Genomic DNA, 22,303 nt, shown 5'->3' on the forward strand with positions numbered 1-22,303 from the left:
CTTTCTTTAATGTTCGTGGTATTTTTATCAAGCCTGGTATTGCTGTTGCGCTATCTAGTCTCCTGCGGTCCGAAAAGACACTGCACGTAAGTATACGAGTGTGGCATCGTATGTGCTGGAGAGGATAGTGCAACGGGGCTCCTGTGTTGGTCTGGTGGTACTGCGCTGATAAAATTGCTGTAGTTTATAAACGCATCGGTTTGTAGTACCCACTGTGTACTGCAGTGAGTTGTGGCGTAGCTGCTTTAATGGTCGGCTACATCATATGGAATTCACCACGTACAGGGCACAGAATTCGGGACGTTGTATCACTTCTGCTCGAGGGTCATCACACTGGAAGCTGAGTAGCAGGGTTCAACCTTGATTCCAGTTATCTCGTTTCGGAGGACAATGCCGCCTCGGCGATCCCTCTCGTATGGACGTTATTCAACGACTTCAATGGTTCCGAGATTGCTATTGTCCTCTCGGTCCTTCGAGGGTGAACGAGTGCGTACCTTGTCCCCATTGAGGGGGAGGCCTAGCACCGAGAGGCTCGTAAGATGATGCTCGAGTTTACTTCACATGGTTGGATGTTCGAAGGCTCTCTTCCTCTGTAAAGTCTAGGACACTCGAAATGCGATAAATGCCCACATATTGCTGAAGCATATAAGTAATATATTATAGTAATCGTTGGAACCAAAAATCCTATTATAGTGTTCTCTTTGAACGATTAGACCTTCTGATAGACTGAGAGTGGCTGTCATACCTCAGTGGTGTACGAATCAATCTCCCGGCTGGTCCAACACAGTTCTATATCAGGCTCGCTGGCGGTCACCGAGAGGCGGGTCGGCGCGCGTTGGTAATGGCCACGTGAGTTCCCCACTTGATCTCGACTTTGGCAGAGAATGGCTGAGGAGACGTAGTCTCATGAGTGGCCAGTTGCTCATGTCTGAGCTCCGTGTCTATAGGCGATGCCAAGAGGGCAAAGAAGAAGATCGAGAAAGAGAAGCGAGCAATGGCCGAATGTGTACGCGGCAATACTTGTCCATGATGGCGGAATGCAACGCACTAATCGTCACAGCATATTTCAAGGGTGGCACGGTGCAAGATGTGAAGTTTGCGAAACAGATCAACAATATAATCATAAAATGAAATAACCCTTCGAAAGGAATATCCGCAAGATGTTATCCTGATCAGCCAATGATTGATCATCGTCTCGGAAGGTATTCTCTCCCGTCCATCGTCCCGGTATTAAACGCAGTGAGAAGATCCTAGGACAGACAGGTCTGCAGTATATTGGCCCAGTAATAAACTTCTGTCTGCTGCCGGCGCATACCATGGTGACCTGTGATCACGCCAGACTGGGCATCGACGCTCCGCTCCAAATCTTGTTAGATGTAGATGGTGTATGGACCATCAGGTTCAAGGTTGGAAAGAGCACGCTGACAAGTACGCAGAGAAACGCAATGATGATAAGCAGCCACGCGAGTAGGGCCGCCGCAGTGCCCTTGGTGAACGGGGGGGGGTCTGCTTGGGAGCGCCGATTATCAGTTGTGATTTCTCTCCGGCTATATCTCGTTACGGTGACAGGAGGGTTGGAAATGCCTCAGAGGCGAGTCAACGATTGTAAGTTCCTTTCTGCGCTTTGCTACGGCTATAACGCGAGCTCAACGAAGCATTGGTGTTTTCAATGAATCAAATCGTGATCATGATGTGCTATGCTCGATGCTGGAGCTGATAGGAGCCGCAAGTGACTTGGAATGGCTACCATATGGGTTACCTGTGCCGAAACTTCGAGGACTGAGTTCTCCAAAGCGGGAGGGCGTTCTGCGGATGAGCTACTTCGATCCTTGCAAGGTATCAAGACGCTCTCGCCAAGCAAGCATTTGAACGGCAGCAGCTTGAGGAACGCAGACGAGGTCATCGTTCGTCTTCTCCCACCGTCAAACGATCCCTCAGAAGGCGATTAGAAAGGCTGTAGGTCTTAGGCCCGCTTATTGTACCTCGAACCTTCGTAGCTGATGAGCCATCGATTGTCCAGGTTTAATCATTCGCTGTCCTAAGGTACGAGGATGCCCGGTCACGCAGACTGAGGCAGCAAGAGTCAGAGGCTAGCGTGGAGCTGCAAGCTAGATCGCTGTCGGAAAGTGGCAAGCTCTGCCCAAAGTCGCGAAAGTTGGCGGAAGCGCGGAAGAAGAGGATATCCGCCCAAAGACGTGCCCAACTAGCGAGGTCGGTGAAACCTTAAAGCCTACTAGTGGCTCACTGGTAGTTTATCAGTGAGCCGCTATAAGGCCCTAATAGCCGCTATCCGTGATATCAATGATATAAGCCTCTATCAGTGATAGACAACAGTCGTCCGAACTGAGCGACCCGTGAGAGCTATTCGACTTTTCGGTTGATAGGCTATCAACGATATAGGTATCAATGATAGCGAATCGCAACTGTGTTCACTGTAGGGCCTTGACGCCGCCGACGAGGCCAGCCGCGAAGAGCACAGTCGAAAAGAAGCGACAAGCTGCCATAGAAAAGATGGACGCTTTCCTCCAGCGCAACGAGTTGGCTTCAGTAGTAAAGAAGGAGCGTGCGCGAAGGAAGTTGAGGTTGCAGGAGTAGGAAGCTTCAAGATTGAAGTTCCATCGTTGATCGTGGGTGGCCATTCTTCTGTCCAGGTTGGCTGAGCTGTCGGAATGCACCTTCCACCCCAATTTATCAACTTCACGGAACTTCCACTGCGAGGTTTGTCCGGTTCCCCTTCATACATCACTTGTTGGTATTCCCATCAGACCGACATGCCTCTGAAGCGAGCTCTAAGCTCACGATCAGCTCGTGGGCAGAGTGTGCATGAACGGCTGTATGAGACGTGGGTCGTTGGAGTCCTACCTCGATGCTGTGGGAGCTCTAGGTGTGCACTTTTGGTAGGGGCATGCTTTACAAGATTAAACGAGAGCAAGTTTATGACAGTGCGAGAGTAGCTAGGGAGAGAGAGGAGCTGAGCTGCTGTAAGGCCGGCATGTCCTACTCATTCCTCCTACCACGTCAGTCCACTCCAATGCATCACCCAATGCCGATGAGTTAAGGTACGTTCAACCCTCTGATCTCGACTCATTATCATCGGATGGAACGATGGCTCGATCCCGGCTATGATAGCGACTCCACATCTGTTGTCAGCCAAACCTCGTTCTCATCACAGAACTCCATGCTAGTATGCATGCTCAGCAAGGATGGGCGCGTGGATGGGTTACTGTCCAACTCCTTTTGTTAGGCCCTCGAAGACGAGGTTCGCACAATGGTGGCTGAGTACTTAGCGTCACGTGGACGGTGCTCAGCTGACTTCTCTCCTCGTGCTTCAAGCAGCTACGACAATGAAGATCTCGCGGGAAGTCGACTCGGGTCGTGATGTGTGTCTCGCATGAGCTTCCACCTAACTGAACTATTTGTTTTGTTCATCTCTCAATAGTGCACAGGGAAGGAATCTCCGAGTAATAGGAGAGGGGTTGTGATACTAGCATGTGAGGGCTTTCTGGGTCGACCGCTACACAGATCGGACTGTTGAGCTGCCCCTGTTGGGTATGATACCTGTTTTTGTCGCCTAGTCAGTGAAACGCAGAGCCTGTAATGCGGTTGTCAATCTAAGCTATAGCGCCACTGTTCGTAGCTGTAGAGAGTCTACGCTCGCTCTTCTCGCACAGCAGGATGTGCTCGAGACACAGTAGGGATGCTACAAGGTTTCAAACTAATACATTCGGTTCCACGATAAGTTTCAAACTGCTGTTTTCAGTGACTTGTGTGAGACCATGTTCGAGTGAGGTATCCGACGATGGGAGCCACTCAAGAGTGGCCGAGCTTTTCTTCAGGGATTTGCATACGGCAAATCGAGTACATGGAAGAGCCGGCCTTCATCGACCCTAGAAGAGCACTGTGTCATCCGATCATGACCCGGCCCTCTTAGACAAACACGGGCCAGATGTATTGACTCGACACCTCGCCTCAATAAAAGGCCACTGGAGCATAGATGACAAACACGATATGGATAAAAAAACCTGAGTGATCCGTCTTCGCGCCGAGACGGCCAAATCCAGATTAAAGACCGCTAGCGTTGTGAACAGTATTGCTGTTGCGTAGTAGGTGTCCGGCCCGGTGAAAAAAGAAACAGTTTCCTTTGACTCTTTGAGTGCGCTACGGGGTCCCCAAGCTTGACGCGCTTGTTTTCTTATGTCTCCCACTAAGACTTGTCCGCCTTTGATTCAGAGGAGGCTCAGGGTTGGGAGAAGGGGGAATGAGAGCGAGGTGTGAAGTATAGGGTCAAAGAAGCGACACAGATGGGATATCTCGTCAGTCAAGCAATAGCTCTTCAACCGCTGCTGGATGCAGAGGCGATAATCACCATACAAACGAATACTGGCAACGATTTGGGAGAAGTACGGTATACGAAGAAACTCTAGGCTCCAAAAATGATGAGAAACATTGCCTGAAACATGCTACCGTCTCGGCGCCAACTGAAGAGCTTCATCATTGGCCTGCAGCCCGGCCATGCCCACCGCTAATCGAACCAGGTTCTGTTTCGTAAACCGTTGCATATCCACGGATGCTCGAGGGCCCCAGCCGAGGGCGAAGCTCTCGAGGACATCAGCCGCATCGACTGGTGATGAGTGCGAGGCGAAGTACCTCCAGCTAGACCGTAAGCTACTTACCATCTTCGCCATACCTACACCACTTTTATCATGTCCGCGGGTTCCTTGACCATTTCATCGTAACAATCAGCGAGGACCTTAGCTCGATCGAGCATTGCTGACCATAGCAGGGTATTGGCAGGTGGTGGACATACTGAGATCGACGCAGCTCATTAGAGCGACACTAAGGAGGCCACCTACAGCCTATCGCATTGAGGGCTCTAGCTAGTGTACCAATGCAGGAAGAACTTAATGTAGTTATCCTCTTCAACAAGAATTTACTATCAGCCCATGCATGGTGACACGCAGCCAAAGATACCATACCATTGGCAGCTAACACCTGAGGGATGGGGGGTCTGCGCACAGCTGAAATTTTCGGAAGAAGACCCACTGAGCATCCCCAAAGGCCATTGGCGAGCCCCACATCAACGCCCTTATGGAGGGCTAGATGAGCTCGGGAGCCGAGAGCCTCTGCGAGGTCTCGGGAGCGGGGACCAGGCAAAGGCACTACGTTGGCCAGCGACCATAGCATGGTCGAAAGGTGTTGGGGAGAGGCACTATCGATGACTAAGAAGGGCCAAAGACGGGAAAGTGATGGTAACACACACGGGATCATTTTCGCGTGAACTGAGACGGCTAGAATAGGAATACTAGTACTTCGACCCTTCTCGCCTCCACTACGGACCCTCCTCTTACTCTGCAATCCCCTCTCGGAGAGCCTCTCCAAGACTGGCCCTCGCCAACTGACATCGTAGGCCTCTGTGGGTATTCGAGCCAAGGACCAGAGGGTATTGGACAAATTCTGTGTCGAGAAATGGCTGAGGACAGCAGTAGACTCTTCAGTGATTAACTGATGGAAAAAGCGTAAAAACCTCATACCCGAAGAGTCCAGCACACCTGAGCAATGAAGCATTCGAATTGAAGTGAAGGGCCGCTCCATAGTTGGCGGCGAGCTGTGGCCCATAGCAGCAGCCCTAGGTTGTGGGGAGGTATCCTAAGACTACCCATGGCTACCATACCCCTCTAGGTACTCTTCTACTCGAGGAGCTCTTCCCGCAATAGATCCGAGTCGAAGCTTCGAAGCCTGGTAAGGGCTAGTCTGATGGCCTCAGTAGATGCCTCCGTGTCACAGGCAACTAGGGTATACGATAAATTGACCAAGTCGAATACGTTGAAGGTACTCTGAAAATACCACAAGATACTCTCTGGGGTAGCTCCCGATCCTCCTCCCCTACCAAGTCGAGCACCCCAGCAGCCACGACCTGGGGTATCTCCCGTTCCCACCAGCCCCCGAGAGCTCTATCATTGACCTTCTGGGCACACCAAAGCATCGTAGTAATGTTACGAGGGGTCAGCTGTGCCTCTCGGAACCTGATACTCACGCTATTAAGGATAGGAAGACGTGCAGAGGTACCAATCCCAACCCCTGCGATTGACCAATCTCTGGAACTCAGTGAGGACCTCAGCGGCATCCGCTTGCGAGGTCGGCTCCTTCGGTAGCTTATTAAGGCCGTAGTGCACGAGGCCTATCATTTTACCGGGACTACCTCCATGACGTTCAGCAAGTCTAGCCAGGGCTGCAACCATTCCAGAAAAAAAAAAGAAATGCGTTGACGAGATAATTTCCAGGAAATTATCGCTTCGCTCCGCCACCAAAATTGTCACTTTTGAATCGCTTCGCTCCGTCTTTTTCTATTCGTACTTGATAGTGTCACACTTGACTGTAGTCAGCTCCAACTATGGTTTGGAATTGGGCCTACAGTAAGGCAGACGCTTGAGAACCGTCCTCGCCGAGGTGTAGGGGACTTAATTTCAATAAGTGATGATAGAGGACCTATTATTACTTACAATAAGTGATGTATTGGTGGAGGTGAAACCAAATCGATCAAATATCTTCTTTCCGGACCTGATTCGTATCTTTCAATTCAGATGCCTTTGGCATACCCTCATGACAGGTGACCCAATACTGGATGCTGGAGGGAGCCTAGAGTACTTGTATACGGTCCTGGGCCCTCGAGGGATGCTCCTTGGGGCTGCCCTCCTCATCTGGACCCTTCACTACTTCATGGTGTTGCATCAGCGGCCCTACGTCTATTTCTCGGGAACGAGGTCGACTCGAATCTTGGTAGTATCATAGGTTCATCTTGACAAGATACGAATTAGGTCCGATCTCGTCCTTCTTAGGAACTGTGTCCCGCTGCAACTACGTCGTACTCCCCCGCCCTCTGGTGTTTTGGTAGCGGAACACTACAGACCTTAGCTGGCACTTGGTAAGCCCCCAAAAGCCCCAAGGCAGCCCCGGGCACCTCCTCGCAGGCTCCTTGGTAATGTCGATGAACATACCCCGCCGGCCCCTCCTCTACCCGGTGCCTGCCAATACACACGTGAGTTCATACAGGTAACCACCCCCCCCGTTGGAGCCCCCTTCATCAACCCTACTCAGGTCTCTACTGGTCGCACAGTGTCACTCGACTGGTTACCGATTGGGGACCAAAGGGCCCCTCAAGGGACCGGCTTCCGCCCACAGGATTGCTTCGCCCTGCTTATCATCCTCAACCACGGCATTGGCGGAGCTCTGGTCAATGGTTGCATAATAGAGACCATCCAATACGCCCAAGTAAAGGATCGGCCCTGTCCAGCTTGAATGATAGTCTCTATCCCCTGCAGTCCCTGGGCTTCGCCTGTGTAGTAGTGAACCTACCTGGTGCCGGGGGTACTGTCGCCCCCTTGCCCGCCAAGGGTGGTGATGGTAGCCTCACGCCATGTGCCAGTGTACTGCGTCCATCATTCAGAAGGGAGGTGGCTGAGGCAATGGATGCCATCGACAGGCGACTTAAGAATTGGGATCAACTGCAACAGCAGCAACAGCAGGTACGTCATGTCCGACCCCTTTCCCTTATACTGTTGTCTGTTAGACCGCCACACCACCCCCGGGGTCCTCAGACCCACGCTCATCCCCAGCAGTAACGCCTCGGCCAACGGGGTCAGCCTCGACATCAGTGTCTCTACCTAAGGGCCTCATTGCCTTCTCTGCTGGAGGCCTGCATGCCCTAGATTACTTGGCACACTTTACCCCTCGGTCCTCCTCGACTCCTGACCAACAGGCCGCTGAGGGTGGTCCTGATGACCACGGTAGTGCTGGCACTTGTTCGGTGGCTGCTGCTGGTATTGGAGCCTGTGCCTTCGGTCACGTACCGTTAAAACCAGAGAAGTGGGCCGCCGACTCTAGTAGTGCTAAGCGAGACTTCTTAGCTCGCTGTAAAGTCCAACTTCGGCAATGCTGTGCTGCTGGTGACTCTGATCTAGAACAGTGCCAAGCAGCGATGAAAGCGGAGACCCTCCTGGAATTCGAGACTGCCATGTTGCCACTGACGGGCCCGTCTGTCGGACCCTTCAAGCCCTACGACAGTATATCATCCCTCACCATCCCTGTGTGTCTGTACTTCTCCCGGGACGATCCCACTATAGACTTCGATTCGGATGTTGACCTGCTACAACTCGCTGTAAAGGGCCGAGAGCATCTAGTGACAGCAGTGACCGAGACTGGTGGCCACTGTGGGGGCTTCACGACCAGCTCATTGTTCCGTTCTCGGAAGCCTTCTTCTAAGCGGGATAGTCTTGGCTCTGGAGTGCGCTATCCCATCACCTTCATGGTGGACTTCATTGCTGCTAGCCTACGGCCAGTACTACTATAATATTGATAACTCAATTCGATAGCACATTTGGAATATTTGTTTCCCATGTACCTCTCTAGCTTTGCGTCTTCTTTTGTGGCTACTCTCACAGCAATCCCTCCTCTCGTAATAGTTGTTGTTCATCTCTCCGTCGCCATGCTGCTCCGTTTCTACCTCGACAACAATGGCAAGCGTGTGTATACGTTGAAGCAGTCAGTGCCGGCCAACGATGGTAAGGCCCTACCTGCCAGGAGCACCTGTTGACGTCTTGGGTGGTCAGGTTCGGATAGCGAGCAGCCCACCTTCAGTGCTCATCCCGCGAGGTTCAGCCCTGATGACAAGTAGATGTTTTAGGAGTGTCCCTGTGGGGCCGCATTGGGGTTGTGGTAGGTACTCGGCCGAGCGTGTGACCATCAAGAAGCGCTTTGGTGTCCTCTTGACGCAGCAGCCCAAGCCGGAGTTCTAAGTGCCACTACTACTACTAGGCCCATCACGACGTACCAGTATCTTACCATCATATATGATAGACATTGCGTTTAGAGTTAGTGGAGGGGGGAGTGGGAGGAGAGACCTCGCGACTTGACAACAGAACTAAGCCGTAACATTTCATGTTGCTTATCTCACACAGAGTAGAGTCCCTCGATGGCTGATGAGCCCCTTAATGGTAAAGAGAACGTACTTGATATCTTAGCGGGTTTCGCTTTCGATGAAGGGCACCAAACGGTCCTCCGAGGTGACGGTGCTTGTTGGTCTGTAAGCTCTGGTAGTACTAGTTGCAGATGCACATGCAATAACACCAGCGAGGAGGTCCATCAGAAAGGTAAAGGCTGAGTCGGGGAGCCCTAAGGAAAGGCCTCGATCGGCTACTAAGAGGAGGATGTCGAATAAAGAGGCATTGCAGCGACATCGAGGTGAGTTGACTTTATGACTGTCCGTCAGCAGCACTGCATCGATTAGTAGCTACTAAATCTATGGTCATCAGGATTCCCCCCAAGCGTTGGCGACTCCCCAAGAGTGTTGATACTGGGCTCGGCACCCTGCGAGATGTCTCTCGAGAAGGGACAGTTCTATGGCAACCCCCGGAATCACTTTTGGGCTGTTATGGCCTACGCAATGGATGACCCTACATTTCCCATGCTTGACTTCGAGGCACGGTGTTCAGTCCTGCGCTCTCGAGGTATCGCCTTATGGAACATCTGTGATGTGTTTACGCGCTATAAGAGCTCTGATGCCACTTTGCACTGTGAAGGTGAGAAGGGGCCTCATCGATGCAACCACCAACAGTAGTCTATGCAGAGTACACGGACATTGCTGGCCTGCTGGTCGAGCATCCGACGATCGGGTACATCCTCTGCAACGGCAGTGCGTCTTATGATTGCATGTTGAAGTATGACCTGGCTGCCCGGCTGGAAGTCAGTACAGGTCTACAGCCGACGCCTCTACCTCTTGCTGCTCAGGCTCGAGGCGCCGCCCAAACAGTAGATCTGCCGGTGATACTGAAGCTGCCATCAACTAGCCCAGCTAACGCCATGGCTGACCCTGTTGGAACGAAAGGGAAGGTGTGGAAGGAGAAGCTTCAGGAAGCACTTAGTGGCCCTCAATGTCGATGATGACAACCCGAGTTCTAGTATACTACAGTTCATGTTTCATTTATCAATCATCGTCTCGATTGTGCACTATCATCAAGTTGATCAGTGGTCGTTGAGTAATGGAGTCATGGGATGGCATGGTCAACTCATCATTTCCCGGCTGTGTTCGTCAGGGCCTATGGATGGAGGAATGAGGAAATTCAATCGAACGGGGATACCGCGATAAGCTCTTTGGTGAACAGTCCAACCATCCAGCGGGTACTGTGTGATGGTTCGGCGGCTTTCAACAATGGACGCAAATATGAGCCCGTGGGGAGCAGAAGCAACGTTCACATCACACTCGAGACCGCCGAGTCGGCGGTCTCGGGCATGTCAACATGTCGGTGCCCTGTTATGGTAAACGTCGAAGGAAAGGCGTAGAAAGAGCCGCTACGGGCCTTCATTCATGCTAATTGATATGTCTCGTAGGTATTCTACAATGACTTTCGTCTTTTATTCCATTCCTATATCACTTGTGCATAGTTTCTAGCATGTCGCTTGAATTCGTAGGAACGGCACTCACCACTCATAAAGGCAACAACACCAGAAGAGTCATAAACGCCCATAACACACGAGCAAATTTACAGAGCTTCACTTATAAAAGATTCATACCGCTTTTCTGTCACTCCGTGGGGAGAGTTCTCCAGTCATTTCCCGGCAGCCTGAAACGGGATAGCGATACTCGTTGAGTCCTGACACGATGACGTACCCGAGTAAGCGTCGGCATCGCCTAGGGCAGCACCTCAGACACAAAGCCAGACAACAGCACCACTGCCAAAGCAAGCTGGGTCGATGATGTATCCGGGGTGGTACTGGTTTGGTGGTCGTCTGGAAAGAGTCGTCACTGTCGGGGATGGACGCAGTAGACGCTGGGCTTGAGGGGATGTCGAGCTGGATCTAAGAGAGAACTATTCTCAATCCTCGCTGTACATAACACGTCAAAAGGGATATACTGTTGGTTACCTCATCAACTAGAGCATCGTCTTCAGCACTCAGCTCCTCCCAAGTTGGTATGCTTATACTCTGCCGCTTTCCTTCCACCACGAGTGCTTCTGTCTGTGTACCGTTCCACTCACTATCGTATTCATTGACAGCATTAGTAGCCTCCCGTCGGACCAGGGAAGCGACTCTAGCGTCCTCATGCTCGAAATGTTCGCTTATTTCCCCGCAGAGCTTCACTATGGTGCTCAGCCAGTTCAAGTGAATGCGAAGATGCGCCAAGTAGATTAAGACCGAACAGACACCAATGACCCCTCGCCAGCTGTCCTGAGCATCCAGGAAGGGCTCAGTGAGAAGTCTAACCGCATAGCTCTGTAGTAGGGGATCCTCTACTTGTTGGAGTGTCTCGGCTGCTCGACAAATAACGCCGGGGGAAATCGGAACCACAGTCGGATTAGTGATGGCCGAAATCTCGGTAACTATACATAGCTCCTCTGGGGAGAGAAATAATCTATCCACAAAACTGGTCATGGTGATGCAATATCAACTAAAAATAGGAGGCTATATTATCATTCGACAGCCGATTTGAAGTACCCCAGATAGCATTCAAATGCTCTGAAAACAACCTAGATTCGCCGGATGGTCTATACGCCGCAAAATACGGCGACATGAGGAATCCTCATTGTGTCCGGTGGGACTATTAAAAGACAGTGCCAAGTTAGCCCAATACCAGCGCATACGGCTGCTTTCCGGTTTGAGCCCGTTACATACAGTAGTACTGTAACAGTACATACCACCCTCGTGGACCAACACTAGCGATAGTTGGCATAGGAAAGCTGGCGACACAAGATTGTGCATGTTAGAGCTGAATGCATCGGGTAGTCTATGCGGTGGGAATAGACACTTCCTAGCATGCATATACAGGCTATCAGCAGCTTGCTTCATCTCTGTGAATGGTCTCATAATCGCATCGTCTGTCCTCTTGTCGAGACCTTCGAGCGTCTTATCGGATCGTAGTTGTTCCCAAACCTGTCACCACCGACTAGGCCTACTCCCAAGGCGTCTTCTTCCTCGTCCAACCTTGTTGACATGATCTCGAAAATGGCGTATACTTTGAAGTTCCGCCGGCTTAACATGACCGTGGACATCATCGAACCTCGCCGGATGAGCACTAACAGCCTCCAGATCGAGCCGTGGTAGCAGTCCTGCATCGTCTGGGAGTACGTGGAAGTCGTGGCTTAGACTGAATAGCAACAAATCACACCACCAGGATTGGTGGATGATGAAGACCACCCATAGAGACTCACACGTTCTCAACCTCTTCAGCTCTCTCTACAGCTTGTCTGAATCGGAGCATGTCTAGGTTGAGATGCCATGGGATGCATCTGGCCAACCGCACAATGCCTTTCAAATACTCCACTGAGCTCTTTACTTTTTCGGTTCAGGGCTCTGCCACAAATGCTCGGCGTGAGTCCCATCAGCCCGTGTTGCGTCTGCGACTGACTTCGCCATATGCCGCATTTCTTTAATCATAGCAGCAGCATTTGTAGCGTGCACCGTATGGGGATCGGGCTCTAACAGGAAGCCTGCTCTATCCCAGTTGTAGACCGGAGGACATTTCCAAGCATCCGATCTTAGCTCTCGAGGTCGCCCTTACTGTGAGCTTGCCATGGTCCATGATGTGTGTTCAGGTCTTCGCCATCCTTAGCATAGAAGGGCCAAGGGCCTCCGAACCCTATCTGGACGGTAGCCATGCTAGCTGGGCCCTCCGATGAGATGACCGGTGTGTAGGGTTTCAAACCCACTTGTCCACGAGAGTCTATCTCTGTTGAGCTATGAACACTCTTCAACACATGATTGAGGAACGCCATAGATCTATTCAAGCCACGAAATGGTATGCTGCACACGATGAGCGGTACATCAGTCATCAGCGTCGAGATTCCGGTTTCCTATCAAATAGTGTATGCGCTCCCCGAACTGTCGATAACTCGAGACCATGACATACACAACAACGGCATGAGCGGCGTATTCATGATTTCAGAATACCGTACGATAGAAACTACAGGCAACTTATAAAAGGACTAAACTCGATCTCCTTGGCCATCATTCACTTCGGCATCCTCTATCTTCTCAATCGAGGGCTCGTCATCAGGAGCTGCAATAGGGAGTCCATCATGGGGACCAATCACCTTATCGGCGAAGAACCTGTGTTGCCTTGCTGCATATCTGATAGAAAAACCATATAAACTCTTCTCCTTCACTATAATGTTACACTAAAGGGGACTGACAACTACTGCTTTGACCTTGGCATAGACAGGCGTTCACCACCCGTTCGGCACGCTTTCTCAGACCCCATGGGACGAGGTAGTCGATGATGCCAATAAAGTACTTGTATCTATCAACACCGCAAGACCAATACATGCCTTCCCAAACACCAGTATACAGTGTTAGAACTTATGTTCGCTTCCCTCAGCTGAGCTTAGGAGTTTTTTCGTTAATTATATGAGTTAACATACGAATTCGAGTAGAATTGTATGGAAACCAACGAAATTTTCTCACAATTTGCCACTAACACATGTGGTCGGCCATGTGCGCCATTGCCTAGACGGTACATTCAAGCGAGATGGTGACTATTGATCGGCGTCCCCCAGGAAGTTACCTCTGGAGCGACGGGAGCGTCGAAGAGATGGGCCCGTGAACGCCTCGCCATTCCTAACAGTGATTGCGATGGAGGCAAAGCAGGTAACAACCTACCCATCCGTTGCCAACGTGCTGCCTTATAGTCGAGGATATGGTCAAGTTGGATCGCAGACTTTGCCACGTCGATGATGACAGGGCCTTCACAGAAGAAGACCGACTATTCGATACATTCACCTGATACAGCAACCTCTTTCCAGTTCTCACTACTCACTAGAAAACGTCAAGAAAGTATCTCATTAAATCCGATAGCCTCAGATTGAGTGATACGACTAAGTCCCACCAATCGTATCATCGGCAGCAACTTTGTTAAGGCCGTCCTCCTCAACAGCCTCACACCCTTAGTATGCACACCGGCATCACTGCTCTCCGTATCATGTACACCAACAAGCACTGAGTAGTCCGTCACCTAAGCCCACCGTTGAACGCATGCTAATGGCTAGCCCTCAGGCTCACCCCATGTCGTGCCAAGAACTCCACATCAGCCTTATGCGTCGATATTAAAATACTGAAAACATTGTAGTGCTTCGCTCCGCCCTAGTTACGATACAAAATTACTCTTTGCATTTATCGGGGACATGTATCTTATTGCCAGCCTGACTCCAGTTCAGGTCCTTCTTAACAGTCTCAGTATCCCCAGCTTTGCGGTTTTTCGACGTGCCTGTATGCCACGACATTACTCCACATAGATAACTTCAACCTCTAAGGCTCGCAACAACAAGAACAGCATTGGGTCCGTCGACAGTAGGGTTTATCAAGCTGAGCTCTCAGGATGATTCAAAAAAGCCCACAAAAAGCAGCCCGCAACAAGTGTTGATGGCACTAGTATGCTACCGTGTTGGAATATATGTTCGTTTCCCTCGGCTGAGCTCACTAATTATGGAAGTTCACATACGAGTTCTGGTCAAAATGCAGAGGAACAGGAATGAGCATTCCCTCAGGAAACTTCCTTAGAACTCCTCTAATGCCACCAACACATGCAGTTGAGCATGTATATATTTTATCACATATATATTCAACTACGTCGAGTGTAGCTACGAAAACCTCCCCTGCAGGATTGACCTACTTCCTTTTAGGTCATATTGAGCATGCAGCCCCAAGGACCCGGTGTCGAATACTGAGGTGGACACCTACGATCAGTCTCGATTAGAGAAGGGTGCCATTGCACTTACGAAGAACCAACGCTTATAGCGATCTCCTATATGCAGCCGATAGAGTCCCAGCATACGAGTGAGGAGAGACCTGAATGCCAACAGCGATGGGATGGATGGCAGGATATACTGTTATATCAAATGGCTCCGTTGGAGTAGAACTAATCCAAGTCCTGTCACACAGTCGGTCGATGATGGCGATTCAACGTGATATCATTGTCAGTATCCATCACCGACTTCAAAACTAGCCCATATGGTAAAGGCGAGCCAACGATTAGGATGATCCCTACACTCAATCGTACTGTCTGACGTAATGCTGGTACGATAATGACCAGCGGCTGATACCCTGGAGCCTTGCAAACGTCCGAGTCCATCTAGTTCGCTACCCCGAAATGTCTCAATACTGGGATATGTTGCTTGCTCCCAACCCACCTATGGGAGGTCACATGGTGAGCATAGTCCCTCAGCATCACCAACAAGGCCTCAGCCTCCTCGTCCGATATCGTCTTCAACATGAACCTAAGCTATGCTACAGCTGCAGCTACTACAGAGAGGCTCTTACTTCCCATCATGGCTGAAGAAGAAGAATTCTCCGGACTTGCTGTTGGTCGTGAATTCGATGAGGGAAAAGCCTCTTTGGCAGAGACTAGACAGGTACTCCTCATCCGTGATACAGCATCGACGCCGAATGTACCTCAGAAACTACTGTCAGCGAGACTGCGGCGCCAGCGGAAGACTACTGGAAAATTTCCGGTGCTGCCTCTTCGAAGACTAACCTGTTGGGTTTACTTATGTGAGGAGGGGATAAGCGGGAGCCACTTGGTGGTAACAAATAGCTACCTGAAAGAAAGACACCCCAAAGAAAGATACAGAGCAGACGTAACCATTCCCTCGCCTACGTCTAACTGCAGCAGCCACGTTATCGATAGGCATTAGGTCCGACCCTTCCACCGGGTGACTGGTCTCTATAGACGGCCATTGAGGATTCAATTGCTCCCCTGCCCGTATCTAAGGTTCCTCATGGAGCCCATTAAAGCAGGAGGCCTCTCACCGTAGCCTCAATGCCAACCATCATAGCATATGCAAGAGCATAGTTAGCCGAGTCGATACCAACCAACTTAGCACCTTGACACAATCTCGATAGAGACGGATCCCGTGGAGAGCAACATACCTCTTAGATGCTTAGGTCGACTCTTATGTGTCATGGGTGAATTGCTGATGTTGGCTCGGACCTCCTCACTGGGTAGGTCGGACTCCGACGCTTGTGTCGATACTGATCCCGAGAGAACTACTCCACTGCCTTTCTATGAATAGTGTGGAAGAATATGCACTACATGTGTTGGTGACAACATGAAGATTTTGAGGAAATTTTCCGGGAAAATTTTATTGGTTTCTGTACACTCCTACCCGAATTCGTATAAGGAAAGCAAACATATATTCCAACACGGTCGGTCACAACGTCAACATCCACGTCAAGTGAATAGATAGGAAATAATAAACTTGAAATGTTATTCCCTATAATACAACATCATGCGATATATTATATAGTATAAGACGGAAATTACTTCCTCGTTAAGAAGTCTATTTTTCCTCACCAGCTCGAAAATAGAGTATTTCACGCTGACCGAAGGTGAATGCCAGGGCAACATGGTGAGGTAAATGCGACTTGCCTAAAATATTTGAACCGTTCTGGCGTGTGAATTTATCATTCGCTAGTACATTCGACTAACATTGATTGTCCATCACAGTATCTAAGCGTTGTTGGAGTTGCTACCTAGTTAACGTGAAAGATCAAATTTCCGAATAAGGGTGCGAAAAATACGCCCATCATTGCAGGAAGTGCCGTAAACGACCGTGAGAAGGAGGCTTACCATCGTCACTCGCCACAAAATTCCTGCCTCCATCAGCTTCAAATTCCCGCCACAGCGACTCGATCTTGCCTACCATTAGAAAAGACTACAGTACACACTTCCCCACTGACTCCTTCCCGCTTACTCCAAATTGCTGTTTTCATTGTTGTAACCGAAGGTTTGGTATCGGCGGCATCAATGATACCAGCACTAGCGCATCCATAGCGGACCTCATGGAGCCTAGGCGAACGTGCGTCATAAGCGTGGTGCCAGTAAGACGCCTTACATCTCCTCTTTGGTGGCTGCACTAAAGCCTACCTCTGACGACGACGACACACCATCAAGCGCAAGTACCTTCTCTGAAACAGAGCAGTATGTATCGCTATACACATTAGAGGCTACTACCCATGAGGTTGCCTATAGATAAGATACTCCCAACAGCATCAGCCTCTCTAGTCTTCCGAAGCCACATTGCGAAGTGGCCGACCTCCAAGGCGTCTCGGAATACATCACCACTCCGACCGTGGAGAACACCGTCACCACCTGTGATCAACGCTTACATGCCTTACACGCAGCAGTTTCCCCTCCATTTTATCATTATCTTCATCACAAGGTCCACGATAAAGTGGTAGAGATTCAATTCGACATTCCAGAATATTCCGAACGAAATTGCTAGAGCATATTGGGAATATCCTCCCTCCCTATTCGTATATCAATGGCTACTGTGCATCCTAACGTGAACATGGTACATTTGAAAATCAATAAGCCAATAAGGATGTGTCCGACACGAGAACTGGATCCAAACAAGTATCATGTTATCGGTACTCGCTGGTAACGAGAACGACGAATGAAGATTTACCGACACCCGTACTGTCTTAGTATGCATTATAACCGTTGGAAATTATCCCACAAGTTCACTTCTCAAGATGGTTGTCGGACCATACAGCGAGATGCATTTTACTGTGGTTGGTCAGAATTGAAATTTATCCATCAATTGATGGTATTACCATCGGTTGAGGTTCCAGAGGCACATCTTGCAAACATCAAACGAATATTAAACCAACCTTAGAGAAAACTATGGTCACGTAGCACTAAACTGAACTCAAGCGATTGCATGGAAGATTGAGAAAACAACGGCAATGTACTGCCCGAAGGAATGGCAGCTAGTGTAACACGTATACAGTGTCCACATGTATAATCGAGCACCCCTCGAGAGCATCGCAGTAGCGCCACCATCAGGTAATGCCACTACAATGTAATCTCAAGTGCCAGCCGGCTCGGCAGACCTCATCACGCTGTGCCTGCCGACGAAACCACAGCAAATGTATGGAAGACGCGTAGGTCAACAACCTGCCAGTGTTGGAATATATACTCGCCTTCCTCGGCTGAGCAACGGAGTTTCCTCACTAATTATTCAACTTGATATATTCGATTAGAAGTGATCAGAAATCAACAAGAATTCCCAAAAATTTACTCAAGTTTTTCATATTGTCACCAACACATGTAGTTGACCATGTGCAGATGCTTCCCCACTGCAGCCTGGATCTGTGATGTAATCCTAGACGATCGAGTCACCAATGATGAACACCGAACTTCTCCATAAGGCACCTCCGTATCTCACTAATCGTGAGGTGGCAGGTTGGAATTATCAACAGACATATATAACTGATAATGAAAATTGTGAGTAGAAGGAAAGAATATAGTGAATAAAGAATTACCATATAAATATATATGTATAAAATAGTGACAGTAACTGTATGTATACAACCGCCATAACTTTCCATAGCCAATGAAATAGGAGACCTATCATACACCATTAGAAAGACCTTCACGAGTAATGCATATCCAACCGTTCAATTCACAGACTTCGACAGTTGCTCGGTAAAATTTGATTCCTTGACAAAAGCTTTGACGTGGCTCGATATCTTACCTCGGCTCCCTGCAGATTCCCAAAGAGCTGTGGATAAAACAGAATCAGATGGAGCAATTTATACATACACTACAGCTTGTAATTACCTCTAATTTACAGGTGATAAAAATTGAGTACGCAATTTCTTAATCGCAGTTCGGCTTGAAAGTATGAGATGAGACTGAGTGTAAGTATACAGGAAGCCATCGGAAGCCTAGCAGCAGCCGTAGCTGTACATCCCTAACTAGCGCACAGTCGTTGCCTACCATAGCAGCCTTCCAATAAGGCATTGCCCGGTTGTGATACTGGTTTACATCAGTGAGGACGCCCACTTGCAGTGACCTACGATAAACAGTCGTGCAATTAACGAACATTGAAAGTTCTATGACGAAGTCGAAAATTCGAAACTCGTAATTGAATGTTTTATGAGAAATTTGAAGTTTCGAAAGTTCGATTATCTCGAACTTCAACTTCCAATCGACCTTAAGACGAATTCCAACGTTATATGGCGAATTTGAAACTCGAATAATATTTTGCCTTTCCGAGTTCGTACTTTAACTTCGCGTATACCGATAAAATTTGCAGTTTGAATTGGATGCCTAAAAGGTAGAGTTTATATTACAAAGTTGCGCTCACGTGGCTACGCGGTCCAAACCTGTGCGCATTCCGGTCCCAACACGTGCAAGCCCGTAGGGGGTTTGTTTTATAGTGGAAACGCGGGCCTTCGGCCCACTTTTAGCTCTAATGCCTTCTGCAACCCTATCAAGTATAACCTTAAATTGTGACTGAGTGACGGCGATTCAATGCCCAGTGGCGCCATTGCGTAAAAATACATGCAATTTGCATAAATTGCGCAGCTTGAGATTTGAAGCTTGCTGAACTAACATTCTCAACTAAATGTCCGTGGAGGCAGTTAGATTCCCCCAGATACCTGCCTCACCAGAACACCAGTATAGCTGCTGTAGCTGCCGACTGCTGGTGCTCGTCCTCAGGCGCTCTACTACTCATACCCGCTTGCATCCGTTATTGTGATTCAAACAGTTTGAATCACAATAACGGATGCGAGCGGAAGTTTGAATCAAACTTCCTTCTTTTTTCTTACTTTCCCCAGGTAGTCGGAGACTTGTTGACTTTCAAGCCCGGTCCTCAACCAGGTTAGTGTCATCCCATTTCATCACCGTTTATGGGTCAAGCGGCTTGGGTCAAGCCTTCCGTATATGCCTCTCATCAACTTGAGCAGATCAAGGGTCATTTGGTCTAAATCTGCGAGCTCATGTAGCCCTTGATGCAGCCGCTCCTACTTGTTCCCACTTGCAGGTAGCAGCTGACAGCGGCCTGGTGTACATCGTTATGATCAATATAATGAGTCATTATTAATGACCCGATGCCTTCCGCCGGTGTGACTTGTGTATCACTTGTCCTCAGTTTCCGTTTAAGCAGAGTAGATGGGTTTGAGACGGGTCCAAAGAGTGGGTGGGGGAAATGACGCTTCCAGGGTTGTGGCATTTACCTGCCTACCTACCTGTGAGGCGAGGGCTCGATCAAATTCAATATGGGTATACAGTCAGGGGTGTAGGATTAGGTGAATATCTTTGTATCCGCCGTTCTGCTATCAAAGCTTGTTGCAAGTCTACGACATTTCATAGTCCAAGCTTGAATGCTTCTTGTTTCTGAAGCCATTTCCGTAGCTGCGTGTAGCTTACGTATACCAACTCTCGTGTAACGTGACTCGTGTTCGACACTGAGAGCAATCCTATTCTTAGACGAACTTGTTGCTCTGCATGATACCGTCTTTGATTCTCCCTCTGAGGCATTCAGAGAACTTCGAAGCCCTCATAGCATGTCCAATGTTAGTGGTGGTCGGCGCTGGCCCTTCGGTGGCATGCCTGTTGTTGTCAGTGGTGACCCTTGCCAGCTCGGCAGGGTCGCCTTCTGTACCTCTGAAGCGCACCCCGAAGACACCTACCCCGTGGAGCCCTGCTGGCGTAGCGAAACTTGGTTGGCTGTTGTCTGTGCCTATTGATCTCTTGAGATCTTGAAGTCTTGCTGTTCTTAGTAGTAGAATAGCTATTTTGTTCGTTGGCTGTGGCACAAAGTTATTTCCTTATTTCGGTGTACTTGATACGAGACCTATCCTATCTTGCACCTACCCTATCTTGGCTATACTTGTGTTATCTCAATACCCCTGGTTGGAATAGATCAACAATCATCCGAGAACTATAACTGGTGATGGTTAAGAAGAAATCCCCCAACTCTAAGAAGATAGAGGAAGAGGAGGTTGACTCTGATGAGCATACAGAACAGCACCACCGACCAAGAAGCTCTATACTGCGGGAATGTCGGAAGGAGGCAAGGGCCGAACTAGAAGCGGCTAAGCACCCACATTGGAACCCTTCGGAGAAGGGGCCCTCTATCATGGAGCATTTTATGTCTACAGAACGGCTTATGGGCCAACTTGCTATCGGTATCACGACTCCAACGGCTTACTATATGCTCCTATATTCATTGAGTGCTAGAGTTCGGGATGCCTTACCACCTTGCGATTTGAATCAAGGCCGATTTGAAGATCTATACAACAGCTTGAAGCTCCAACTCCGACATCAGTACTACGATCCGGGTGACATCATCAAGCTTAGGGCTGAGTTTAACAGCTTAAAACAGAAGTCAGGGGAGTTGGTCTCTGATCATTCGTATACAGTGGATCAATATGCTAGTCGACTGAGGTTACAAGGAGATGTTGTGACTGATGACCAGTTATATGACCTTTTATGTAATAGTCTAATGGCTCCGTATAATGACTGGATTCTGGCTTATCGGTTACAGAATGTGGCTTATGAACATGCTCGTATGATGGTCCTCAGTCGGAGTCGTTCTCTCAATAAGCAGCAGACTCAGAGTGTGGAGAAGACGTTGCCTACGCTGCTGAGGTCACCAGTGACAGAGGTTCACATTGCAAAGACTGTGGATACCTATCCGCAGGATGAAGAGATGACTCAAATGTTGGCCTTACCATCCCAATCTGTGAAGCCTTATATAGATTTTGATAGACTACGAAGGGAAGCTCGATGCCTAAGATGCTTCGAGAAAGGCCATGCGGCCAAATCATGTCCAGCTCAGTTACCTGGTATGTTGGAATGTCGGTGTTTATGCTGTGGTCGCACAGGACATGTGGGGAAGAATTGTCGACTAGCTGCGAAGAACAAGCAACTCACATGTCAACGGTGTGGTGGATTACATCATGTACCAGCAGTGTGTAGAGGAAGGATCTTATCGAGTCCTTCTCAAGAATCTCAGCAGAAGGAGGCCACTCCTATGACTCATGAGAGTAAGCCAGGAGGTGAGGGTACTTCTACGACCAATGCGTACTCTCTCCTTCCTGCGACTGATGTTACCTGGCTTGCTCACTCCTCGGCCTCAACTGCGGCTCGTGTATCACCCTTGACAGCTGGTATGATGGTGCACTATCGTTCTTCTAATTCCAAACCTCAGCAACATCGAGTTCTCTTGCATACGGGGGCAGCAAGGTCCTTCGTAGCTGAAGCTTGGGTGAGAGATCATTCTGACTACATACATGATACAAGAGGAGAGAAGGTGGAGGTTATGATGGCTGATTGTCGCAAGTTTACCTCTAATACTGCTGTGTTATTGCACTTTTCTGCTCCTGGCAAGTCAGATGTGATCCCAGTTTGGTGTCTTGTGAGTCCAATTCTCTCTACCTCTGTGATATTAGGTATGGCAGGCCTACGTTGTATGAATCTAGTATTGTATCTGTCGCCTGATTCGATACTTCTTAAATCCGGTGT

General features: G+C 49.2%; 6 protein-coding genes across 6 annotated transcripts; 4 read left to right on the forward strand and 2 right to left on the reverse strand.

The window, feature by feature from the left end:
* Window positions 1–5,687: 5,687 nt before the first annotated feature.
* Window positions 5,688–6,239, reverse strand: Pmar_PMAR029566 (hypothetical protein; the record flags this gene model as incomplete). Its single annotated transcript, XM_002773526.1, has 3 exons — window positions 5,688–5,834; window positions 5,888–6,023; window positions 6,067–6,239. The coding sequence occupies 3 exons, from the start codon at window positions 6,237–6,239 to the stop codon at window positions 5,688–5,690; spliced, it is 456 nt and encodes a 151-aa protein (XP_002773572.1).
* Window positions 6,240–6,717: 478 nt separating this feature from the next.
* On the forward strand, window positions 6,718–8,347 carry Pmar_PMAR029567 (hypothetical protein; the record flags this gene model as incomplete). Its single annotated transcript, XM_002773527.1, has 5 exons — window positions 6,718–6,777; window positions 6,837–6,922; window positions 6,969–7,269; window positions 7,320–7,523; window positions 7,568–8,347. The coding sequence occupies 5 exons, from the start codon at window positions 6,718–6,720 to the stop codon at window positions 8,345–8,347; spliced, it is 1,431 nt and encodes a 476-aa protein (XP_002773573.1).
* Window positions 8,348–8,482: 135 nt separating this feature from the next.
* Window positions 8,483–8,792, forward strand: Pmar_PMAR029568 (hypothetical protein, conserved; the record flags this gene model as incomplete). Its single annotated transcript, XM_002773528.1, has 3 exons — window positions 8,483–8,558; window positions 8,607–8,667; window positions 8,717–8,792. The coding sequence occupies 3 exons, from the start codon at window positions 8,483–8,485 to the stop codon at window positions 8,790–8,792; spliced, it is 213 nt and encodes a 70-aa protein (XP_002773574.1).
* A 176-nt stretch (window positions 8,793–8,968) lies between these two features.
* Pmar_PMAR029569 (conserved hypothetical protein) lies at window positions 8,969–9,936 on the forward strand (the record flags this gene model as incomplete). The annotated part of the gene is made up of 4 exons (XM_002773529.1): window positions 8,969–9,059; window positions 9,106–9,237; window positions 9,309–9,575; window positions 9,623–9,936. The coding sequence occupies 4 exons, from the start codon at window positions 8,969–8,971 to the stop codon at window positions 9,934–9,936; spliced, it is 804 nt and encodes a 267-aa protein (XP_002773575.1).
* A 2,256-nt stretch (window positions 9,937–12,192) lies between these two features.
* On the forward strand, window positions 12,193–12,360 carry Pmar_PMAR029570 (hypothetical protein; the record flags this gene model as incomplete). Its single annotated transcript, XM_002773530.1, has 1 exon — window positions 12,193–12,360. A coding segment is annotated over one exon (168 nt), but the record flags the coding sequence as incomplete, so codon positions are not given.
* Window positions 12,361–12,974: 614 nt separating this feature from the next.
* Pmar_PMAR029571 (phosphatidylinositol-4-phosphate 5-kinase, putative) lies at window positions 12,975–17,063 on the reverse strand (the record flags this gene model as incomplete). Its single annotated transcript, XM_002773531.1, has 20 exons — window positions 12,975–13,119; window positions 13,197–13,288; window positions 13,553–13,605; window positions 13,648–13,731; window positions 13,945–13,999; window positions 14,047–14,098; window positions 14,149–14,251; window positions 14,657–14,720; window positions 14,763–14,832; window positions 15,174–15,260; window positions 15,304–15,435; window positions 15,518–15,581; window positions 15,641–15,749; window positions 15,793–15,866; window positions 15,913–16,014; window positions 16,337–16,411; window positions 16,613–16,681; window positions 16,737–16,831; window positions 16,878–16,950; window positions 16,997–17,063. The coding sequence occupies 20 exons, from the start codon at window positions 17,061–17,063 to the stop codon at window positions 12,975–12,977; spliced, it is 1,665 nt and encodes a 554-aa protein (XP_002773577.1).
* Between the last annotated feature and the right edge of the window lie 5,240 nt (window positions 17,064–22,303).

The sequence above is a fragment of the Perkinsus marinus genome, assembly GCF_000006405.1.
Source record: "Perkinsus marinus ATCC 50983 genomic scaffold scf_1104296958776, whole genome shotgun sequence".
Lineage (NCBI taxonomy): Eukaryota > Perkinsozoa > Perkinsida > Perkinsidae > Perkinsus > Perkinsus marinus.